The 11,163-nt window shown below is 39.5% G+C and overlaps 1 protein-coding gene across 2 annotated transcripts in view; it reads left to right on the forward strand.

Moving 5' to 3' along the window:
• Positions 1 to 11,163, forward strand: part of prkcbb (protein kinase C, beta b) — a 105,107-nt gene that overhangs the window by 81,936 nt on the left and 12,008 nt on the right. The window contains exon 17 of one of the 2 annotated variants that reach the window (XM_085158145.1): positions 1,135 to 11,163. This exon is cut by the window's right edge and continues 1,380 nt beyond it. The exons of the other annotated variant lie outside the window; for it this stretch is intronic. Within the exon in view, the coding sequence (XP_085014271.1) occupies positions 1,135 to 1,311 (177 nt within the window). The 3' untranslated portion in view covers positions 1,312 to 11,163. The remainder of the gene's footprint in view (positions 1 to 1,134) is intronic. 2 annotated transcript variants of the gene reach the window in all.

An 11,163-nucleotide genomic window follows, 5' to 3' on the forward strand; every position in this document is an offset into this window, starting at 1 on the left:
GACACTGAATCCTTGTTGTGTTAATTAAAACTCAGTGCAGTGATGGAGATGGGGGAGGGGGCAGGAAGTAGCTCAGCCCACCGTCCCTGTGAGGGATACTGCCGGGAAAAATATAGTTTTCAAGTTAATAACTAGTTTTATGTACTTCGATGGGAACGCATCTCAAGGGTATATAAGCTTGATTTGGCTTCCCAATGGTCAGAGGAAGGAAAAGGACGAGAAAACATATTCCATCTGATGTAAATTGGACACTACGTAAAGGAGATTATTTCACTCTGGCACCAGTTACGTCTTTGTAAGTGCTCACTGTTGCCGAGACTCAGATTGGATCATGAAAGCCACATGTCAAGGGTTTCAGTTAAGTGTCACATGTAGGATATTGTGAAGGTTAGTAAATTATTTTGGCAAGCTGCACATTTCCTAAGCAAAAATCCAGAGCCTTTTTTCCCAGTCCTGATGATCTGATTTGGTCTATCAAATCTCTGCAGGTCTCCACGGCTGGAGCATATAATTAACCCACAATTACACCAATAATTATCTTGTGGCTTTAAGCTTTTTCTAGTGCAGCTGTTTAGAAATCCATTTAAATCCAAGTTTTGCAACCACTGTCCTTAAAAGAAAGCAGAAAAATCTGTTCGTTTGTTTGTTTTTGCCAAATAAAGCCACACGCCATGCATTAATGCTTGCATGGTCACCAGTTCGGTGTAGTGCACTTCCACAGGCTGTTTGAGACTTCAGTAACCTTGTTTGGAAGTTTGAGTTGAAAATGCTTCAAATATTTGAAAAAGGGAAAGCATACCTGAGGCGTGCTTCATTTATCTTCTCCAAGAAGTGATTTACTCTTTTCTTTTTTTCACTTCTAATTAAAAAATGGCATTTAATGCATGACTAATGGAGAGTTAAATCAAGCGCACCCCAAGTACTGCCACTTGTTCTGATATTTGAAACCTTGTTCAAAGTGATGTCATCTCACACCCTGGTTCAACCTGCCATCCCCCCCCTTCTTTTGTTTTCCTCTCCTTCTACCCCCCACCCAACTTTGATCCATCCACTCCTATCCATTCCCACTCTTACCCTTCCCAAATCCCCCCCTGCCTTGTACTCCATCCCTCCCCACCCTCCCTCCCTTAACAGTGTGGACGAGATGCCGAAAACTTTGACCGTTTTTTCACACGCCACCCGCCGGTGCTGACCCCTCCCGATGAGGAAGTGATTCAGAATCTGGACCAAGACGAGTTCCAGGGATTCTCCTTTATCAACCCAGAGTTCACAGGAAATGCTGCTGCCACCACTGCCACCGAGCAGGCTTGATTACAGCTCACGCATGGACACATGGACACACACGCAAACATACACAACTGTTTCTTCAAGATCAGTCCCTACCTAACCGAGATACACGCACGCATGCGCAAACGTGCCATCTTAAATTTCTGATGATTTCTGATGCTAGTGTCGTTAAACTGACAGACAAAGTAAGGTTTTATGAGGAGAACACACATTGTTCACACTGTTGCAGCTTGGATAATTCGTTGGCCCCTTCTTGAGATTTAAAAGCTTGATTTCGTGTGCTGTAGCACGATTTAATTACAGATTTCATTGAGAACTTTGGATAAATGCATTTATACAAATTTGTCACGATTAAACACAATCAAATCACAGCTGTAACTTAGTACAGTGCAGCATACAGTATGCAGTTAGCCTTTTCTTAGCACTGAGAGGGTTATTACTATACATCAATCACCCGCAACATTAAAACCACCTGGCTTATATTGCCTAAATCCCTCTCATATCACCAGAACAGCTCTGACTCATTGCAGACACACAAGAGTCCCTGAGATGTCCTGTGATATCGTGCACCAAGATGTCAGCAGCAGATTGTGTAAGTTAGATCTGGGGAATTTGGAAGTTAAGACCTTGAGCTCTTTAAAAGCATTCCTGAAGACGTTTTGCAACATTATGCTGCAAAGTCAAAAGCTGCTGGTGTGTTATTCATTTCTGCTGTCGGTGGTTTAAGTGTTGCGGATGATCGTTCTAAACCAGTTTAGAACAATAGCGTGCATGACACAGTACATACCAAGAAGCATCTGACGTGCTTTCTAAATCTGTCTTTTTTTGCATCTTGGGTGATTTTCAAATTGTGTTGCTTGCTGTGTGAACAAAGAGTTTGGGTTTAATTTAGCATGCGCAATCAGATAAAGGATTAGAAATTAATTAGGATCTTTTAAAGTTCATAAATCATGGATTTCGAAACCGAGGGACCAAAATAATTGGATTTCATATAGCACAGTTAGGGTGTGACTAAAAGGGTGATTATATTTTAATAAATGCATTTACTAAAACTTTTACAATCCAACTATAGGATTTCACAACTAAACAACCGCGAGACATCCTGTGTAACATAGCTTTGGCACTCCATTTTCTAACTTTTATTCAGGTGGGAAATGTGATTTAGCTTTTCTTTTACCCATTCCTCAGCTTTTCCAGTGCATTTTGATAAGCCTATAATTTTAGTGTGCTTCTTAGTGGGCTTATATTAATAATAGTGTCTGTGTGTTTATACCTATAAACTGGAATGCTTGACATGCATGCATGAGTTTCTATATCAAGAGCAGCCCTGGACCTTATCTCCCAACTGCATTTTAGCATATTTGCTCATGGAGTATTATTTTAATAATTAATACTGCGAGTTTTCAGGTTTGTACCACAAATATCAGATTGTATGTAATTTCTGTCCGTAAAAAATGCTGTTGGGAAATGTAGTCTTTACCGAGGGTTTGAGTCAGACAGATAGATAATGCCATTTCTTGTACTCTAATCTGATGTCTGTTAAGTAGTATTTAAGCGATGAAAAAGGCTAGCAGTTATTTCTTTGTGTTTTATAAAAGCATGATTCCAATATCTGACCATTTGTTTACAGTGTGTGTGTGTGTGTGTGTGTGTGTGTGTGTGTGTGTGTGTGTGTGTGTGTGTGTGTGTGTGTGTGTGTGTGTGTGTGTGTGTCGGTATAAGCGTGTTTCGTGTTAGGGAACAAGTACTGTCTATGCAAACACACTTATGTGTTTGCATTTTTGTGAGTCCATACCTTTTACTTTTGTTAGCGTGGTAAATGTCGGGAGCCCTCTTTAAATCGAGCAGTATTAATGTGTTAGAGTCAGAATAGAAAAATCTATTTGCATTTTAGGAAAGAAATAAAAGAAATTAGAATTAAATGTTTTACTAGCAGTCAAAGGTACATCTCTTTCTAGTCACAAGAGTGATCCAAAGCCTTTAGAGACCAGTTGGCAACCTCTCGCAACCTCTGGTCACTAGGACTGGTTGGCAAGTGGTTGCTAACAGTCTGCAATCAGTCTCCAACTACTTTCTGACTGGCAGTGAAACTTTAAGTAAATTTGACACAAACTGGAGACAGTTTGGCCTTTCTAGTTTTGCATTGCACTTCTCATGGTTTCACTGCTTCAGTTGGTGAGAGTTTGAAGGAAAGTTTTAAAGGTGAGCAACGCAATCCCAAGGAGGTTTTTGGTGCAGTATCATCGTATACCTCTTTTAGATCAAGTTCACATAGCAGTGCATCAATCAATCTCTAGCATCAACCAGTTGACGAGTATCCACTCATATCCACTAATATCTACTGGTATCTACTGGTATCCACTAGTATCCGCTCATCAAGTGGTTGATGCTAGGGGTCACAGGTTGGTCTCTAGGTCTGTGCGGCTAGGGCTTTAGAAAGTCCAAAATCTTTAGTTTGGATGAACAGTGATGCCAAATTCCACCTCTGTAGACCTTGGAAAGCACCACCTCAAACACACAGCTGATTTGCAGGTTAGAATTTCTTGTCTGAAAGTCAAAAGTGGGCCCAGGTCTCTGCTGTCAAAATGCATGTTTAAGTCCTTGAGCATCTTAGTCACTTAGCCTGTGAAAAGTTTCTTTAAGGACAGAGAAACAGAAAATCAGAACAATATATCAGGCTTTCCTGGGTTTTTGGTCTACTTTTCTAGAAGTAGGAGTTGAGGTTTAACCCACTGTGATTTGCTGTCTGTGTTTGCCATAAGAATTACTGGGACAGAAGGTAATGTTACAGTAGGCCTCCTGAAGTAGAAAACTCTGTGTTTTCTTTTTTGTTTTCCCTAGCGAGCAATAATCCTGTTAGTGATTTACATATTGAGGCGGTGAGGTTAGCAGTACGTCTGTTCAGCTCAGGCTTTGTGTCTCTTTGACTCTAGCCACTTATTAAAGAGGGACAGTGGAGGAGGTCGTTGGGGGTTTTGTTTGTCTGCAAAGTTGGTGCGTTAACACTCTGGTTCAGTAACTTTCTTCTTGTATATCTGCAGCTGATGATTTTTATTCTGGTGGCAGTTGGAGGTCTTCAGGCATCCACTTGATCAGAGTTGAATGTGATCTTTATAATGCATAGTTTAAATGTTAATTATTGTTATTTCCATCAAACGTAACTCTTTAAAATGAGTTTAGGAGAAAATATCAAGCTTTTTTTTTTAATTGACCTTACTTGAGATTGGGTAGAATATATCCTCTATGTCCCCACCAAAATATTGAAAGTCTTGGTGCATGAGGTACCATTTACTTGCAGATCCACTTATTATTTGATAGCCAAAAAAAAGCAACTGCAGGAATGTTTAGCTCCAGTATAATTATCCTATTCAAATATAATTCCCTTTTGTGAAAATTATTTGGCACACCTGGATGTTTGCTTAGGTTTAGGGGTTCATCATTTATACTGGGATTAGGTGATAGATTGCAATTATCCTGTCGGCTTCAGTCCAAACAAGCGATGCTAGCAGATTGTAGAGGTTTGTGCGCTGCGTAGAAATGCTATCATACTGTAAATTCACTTGAATGAGTGGCAGCTATCTGTGATGCTACGAAGCTTTAAAAGATAACAGTAAATTAATCATATGTGACAACTATACTCACAGTAATGTCTGATTTAGCTACAGTTGCACATACTCTGGGCTTCTTCAATGATTGTCATTTTCTTAATTCATTACTTTTAAAAAAAATGGTAAAAATAAAAGAGCCCTGTCGCCTACAGATAGAGTAAAGATTGTGTCTAAGGTGAGGAAGGGTTAGCAGGAAACTGACATCGCTAAGATTTTTTATCATCATCATTTTGTCGCAAAATACTTTAACACACGGTCCCTCTAATCCAATCAGATGCTAGCAGAGACAGAGGCCTATAATATACCGTAATTTGGCTTTTGATTAAAGCGGTCTAGTTTGGATGTCTTTTGATTTTAAAGAATATTTCACAGTTTTCTATCGTTTTTCTTGAGTGTGAATGAAAATGTGTTTTATGACTCGATGTCACTTGTGTCTACTTTCTATGTCGAACCTCCATTGTCAGTATTTATTTCAGCCACTGAAATCTAACAGCAACAGCAAATATAGAAATATATATAATGAAACATATAGATTACTGTTAAACACTGATATATACATATAATTATACATGTGGAGGGGAAGAGAAGTCTTGCTCCAGGATTTGTGTCTGTTTCGATGATTCCTTCCTGCTGAAGGAGAAGCAAAAAAGGACTGTGCATGAAAAAAACAACTTTTTTTTTACCTTTTTTATTAGTTAGATATGATATATATTTAGCATATTAGGATGATCCATGTTTTCTGTGTCAGCAGTGCTTCAAAGACTGTGTGATTCCAGCTACTGTTATTAACGTTATGTATGAGCATACGTATATACTGAAAAAAGGAAAGAAAAAATGCTTTAAAAATGCTTTCCATGTGCCATTCTTTTTTCTTTTTTGTTTTTTGCTTGTTTTTCAAGAAAAGCCGACATACCCACAATAAAGAATTTCAATGACGCATTACAAGATGTTTAGTGTGTTTTCGAGTGCACTGTGTACGTTTTAATCTGCTGCAGGAACTGTCTGTGGCTCCGTGGCTCCATGCTTTCATATTTTTTATTTCAGCCCCTCATTTACTTGCTCTTTATTTGTGTCATTCTCACACAAACGCACGCTCCGTTTCTGTCCGTGGAGACCGAACTGATTTGATTTTAAAAGAGAATGACGGGACGGAGGACAGTGAGAGAGAGCAAAGGAGGTAAGAAGACAGAGAGATTAGAGTGATGAGGGCTGACAGACGGGGGTTTTGCTGAGCAATTGGAAAAGAGAAACAATATAAGATGAAAAGGAGAGGGCGGCATTGAACAACAATGAAGGGAGGCAAGAAGAAAAAAGCATTAAGAAGGGACAGTGGCTGGGAGAATAAGATGGAGGGAGGGGACAAGGAAGCGAAGCGAGGCTCCACGAAGCGATGCAGGCGGCTACGACAGGCTGTGCATATTTCATGGCTGCCACTTATCATAAGAGCCTTTTCCTGATGGGGGAGCGTAGGTCTGATGACTTCAAGGAAATAACATGCAGAACACGGCCTACATATACACAGCCCTGCTGAGCCACTCAGCCGCTTCTCACCGCCTCTAAAGCTGCTCGCAATCCACTGTAGTCAAGCAGCTGCTGCTCCTGCACATTTACTTTTAATAACTGTATCGTGCACCATTTATTTCTCTTAGTCCATTTCAGTGTCAACAAGTGTGGAGACCGGCTAGATGCAGAGTTTGTGAACCATGTCTGACCTGTGCTAGAGTGTGATGGGAAAACAAATACAGCACCGGGAATGCTTCTGGGTGTTCATAAACCCAGTGAAGCTTCAAAATCCAAGAATGAAGAGTAAAATCTGGCTAGTTAGGCTTAACGGTTAATGAAAATGGTAAAAAAGATGCCCGATGTCCTGTGAGAAACATCAATGAATCATCTACATCAGATTCTAGTTTTTGCTGGATCGAGCACGGAACATGTGACCGGTGTTCCATGGTAACAACAGCTGCTTTTTAGTGCTAAACAAACCTGATGAGGCTTTCACCCGACCTCAGATATGCATAAAATACTGTATATGTATGGGCTCAAAATGTGGTCATAAATATTTTGTACTTGTAAATCAGGATTTGTATGTGTAAAAAGAATTTGTGTGTGTGTAAAAAAGATTTGTGTGTGCGTAAAAAAGATTTGTGTGTGGATTTAGCCAAAGAAAACCCTGCAAGTTACAAGTACGGATTTTGACCCTATTTTTCTTCCTTTCATCTGATTGGTCAGTGTCATGTCAATCACAAATGTAACAATCCAATCAGAGAACAGATGGGTTTGGCTGTCGGAGGGGCACTTTTTTGAACTGCAGGTCCTTGAAGGGTAATACAGTTTGAAGCTGGAGGATCTCTATATAAATATCCAATAGCAGTTAGGTCCCCTAACTTTCAGCAGCTGTTGAAAGGATAAAGTTGTGGCATATCAGTGGTTAGAAATACCATTATTACTTTAGGATTAGTTTAACACAAAGTCAGGGCTGACCCAGTGTTCTAGGAATCCATCCTACCTGGCAAACCATCCTACCCGTTGTTTCTGTGCATGCGCACAACACGAAATTCAGTGGCAAATTGTCCTACCTTTGTGACTATTAGCTAGAAAAATACTCTGACCGGTAAAATTAAGTGCCAAACCATCCTACCTTTGTGAATGTCACCTACAAGTATAATTAAACTGCTACAATTTTGTGGCAAATCGTCCTACTTTTGTTAATCTGAGCTAGAAGCATACTTTAACAGCTAAAATTCAGTGGCAAATCATCCTACCTTTGTTAATAACAGCTACACACATACTCTGACGGGTAAAATTAAGTGCCAAACCATGCTACCTTTGTGAATGTTACCTACAAGCATACTTTCATGGGTAAAATGAAGTGGCAAACCATCCTGGCTGTATGCATATGAGCTACAAGTATACTCTGATGGGCAAAGTTAAGTGGCAAACCGTCATACCTACTTAACTTGGTGCTGGAATGACTCTGTGACAGCAGAAATGTGCATAAACTACTTACGGTAGGACGTTTTGCCAAAGTAGGATGGTTTATCAGAACACCGGGACCATTGCTGTGAGTCACAGTGCGCAGCATAAAAGTCCTTTCACATCGGGCACAGCATGTGCTGCTAATGCTAACTAAAAGCAAAGGATCCAGAATTTGTTGCGCTGGCTGCTGAGTTCTGTGGGTTTTTGCAGCAGCTCTACCTGTGCTAGATGCACCTGCTCCTTGTCGTTTCTATCTCTGACTTTATGTCCTCTACAAGAGTTTCTGTTTTTTTTGCTGGTTCTTCAAATGTTCAATAAAAACATGTATGCTAATTCATAACGAAGAAAGCTTTGTGATGAAGACTGTCATTTCCAAAACACGCCCCCCCGTGGTCCGCAGCGTTGTTGAAAAGGCTGTGGAAGTCCCTGTATTAAACACGTAGACCTGTGACACAAAAATCACCAAACTCGGACGACCACACACTGTTTTCCTTCGTGGTGTTGAAGGAAAACGCTGGGTTGGCATGTAAAAGGGCATTTATTCCCTTCAAAGACCTGCAGTTCAAAAAAAGCGCCCCTCCGACAGCCATACCCATCTGTTCTCTGATTGGATTGTTACATTTGTGATTGACATGACATTGACCAATCAGATGAAAGGAAGAAAAATAGGGTCAAAATTTGTACTTGTAACTTGCAGGGGGTTTTTTTTGGCTAAGTCCACACACAAATTCTTTTTACACATACAAATCCTGATTTACAAGTACAAAATATTTATGACCACATTTTGAGCCCATACATATGAGAGTATCAAAAGAAAGGTATTGTTCATTGTCAGTAATACATCTACTTTTGAAGCAGTCTCCAAAAAAAGACAAATGCCTTCCAAATTACCCGGGAACACAGCGTCACGTCTGTATGTAGCAATTTACAACATACAGGTATAAACGTCTACAGCTTCAGCAGTTAACCTGATTTATTTTGCACACGTACAGTTCCACATTTATACGCTGATGTTAAAGTACTTTGGCTCAGGCAGCAGCCATCGGCTCTGTGACTCTTCTTGACATTTTATCACAGAATGTCGTTAATTTTTTTAAATCAGTGTTTCCTCTACATAAACACATTTGTAATGTTGTTTCCCCCAAAATGATAAATAGTTTGACATTTATGGAAATACTCAGACTTGTTTCCCTGCTGAGTTAGATAAGAAGAGTGATTCCACTCTAGCGTCTATCCTTATGAAGCTGGAGTGTAGCTTAAATAATCAAAAGAATGTTTTCTCCGAGTCTAATTCTTCTACCAGCACTACTGATGCTTCTTAATTAACAGGTTACACGTACACGGGGTCTTTTGAGGCCGTGTTCTCTATGAGGTGCAATACATTTTAGGTATAAAGATAGAGGCCATGCAGGGCTATAAGCATGAATAAATCTAATAAAACAAATTTCTAACTTACTATACAGGACAACAGTAACCTCTCACTGAATCGTGTCAGACTGATGAATAAGAAGACCGTGACTCACTGAACATTTTTTATTTATTTTTTTTAAAGAATGAAAGCAAAAGATATTTTATTAATTGTGAGTTGTTGGGTTTTTTTTATATAAGACTTGTAAAAAAATTAACAAGGACATTAGACAAGTGCACATAAACACTCTAAAAAAATAAAAGACTATAATTAACACATATGCAAAGACTGATTATAAGTTTGATTGTATTGTTAAAACAAATGTTAAAGTTCCACAAAGAAGCAGCAGAATTAGACTCAAAACTGAATAAACTAAAATTGGAAAATGCTGCATGATAAAGTAAGTTTAAACACTTTCTATCCATATTCTTGAATCACAGGTTTACTTTACAAAATGGCATGCATCTTTACAGCCCTTTCTTTATAGTGTAAATTTATAGTCACCAACCACTTCTTCAGGTCTTTGGTCACTTGGTCAACTACCTGCTAACACAAATGTTTAAACAGCCAATCACAAGGCAGCAACGCAGTGTATTTAGGTATGTAGACATGGACAGAACTGGCTGATCTGCTGGGATTTTCCCACAAAAACATCTCGAGGGTTTACAGAGAATGGTCCAAAGAAGCACAGTTGTCTGAGTGAAAATGTCTTGTTGATGACAGCAGGCTCATAGCAAGGCAACAGTAATTCAAATAACCACTTGTTACAGCCAAGGTATGCAGAAGAGCATCTCTCAGCACACATTACCTCTAACTGAGGAGAGTGAGGTTTCAACAAAACTGGACAATAGAAAATTGGAAAAATGTTGTCTGATGTGGTGAATTTCAATTTCAACTACAACATTTGGATGTTAGGATTAAAAGGTTGAAAACATGGATCCATCCTGCCTTGTATCAACAGTTCAGTCTGCTGCTGCTGCTGCTGCTGCTGGTGTAACGATGTGGGGAATATTTTCTGAAAATTATTGAAACACCACAATCTATCTAAGTATTGATGATCATGTCCAAACCTTTATAACCAACATCTGATGGCTGCTTCCAGCAGGATAATGCACCAAGCTCACAGAGCCCAAATAATCTGGTTTCTTGAACATGACGATGAGTTCACTGTACTCAAATAACCTCCACAATCACCAGATCCCAATACAGTATATTTGAGATTCACATCACGGATGTACAGCAGACAAATCTGCAGCAACTGTGTCATGCTGTCGTGCCAATATGGAGCAACATCTCTGAGGAATTTTTCCAGCACCTTGTTGAATCTGTGCCACAGAGAATTAAGGCTGTAAAACAAAAAGGGCTCCAATCCAGGACTAGCAACCTGTACCTAATAAAGTGGCCGTCAGTGTTGTAATCATTTATTGGAGGACAAGAATCATGTTCGCTAATTTCAAGTTTTGATATGGAGCTAGGCGAAAAACCTCAAGCTCTGACATTGAAAACAAATGATACTGTGTAAAGAACATTTCCCTGATTATGCAGTATAATAGGCTACATACATTTTAATGGTCAAGAATAGTGTTTTCCTGTTGCCTTAGCCCACAGCCAGAACAGAAAATATACTTTACCTCACGTCCCTCTGTTAACTTTACACTAACGCTGTACTGCAGCTGTATTTTATGCAAATGTTTTTTATAAAGCAAGTCAGATTCCTGTGTAACAGCAAGTTCCAGCACATAAGCTGTATAAAGTTTGTATTGGAGTGGATGTAATAGCCAGTGTACACAGTAAGCCACAGCAGTGCTGGAGTATGTATGATAATTAATTCCAAATGTTGCGGCCCCCAAATTAAAGCCAGTGGCTTTAGCACAAAGCAGTCGG

This window comes from Neolamprologus multifasciatus, chromosome 4 (genome assembly GCF_963576455.1).
Source record: "Neolamprologus multifasciatus chromosome 4, fNeoMul1.2, whole genome shotgun sequence".
Taxonomy (NCBI): domain Eukaryota; kingdom Metazoa; phylum Chordata; class Actinopteri; order Cichliformes; family Cichlidae; genus Neolamprologus; species Neolamprologus multifasciatus.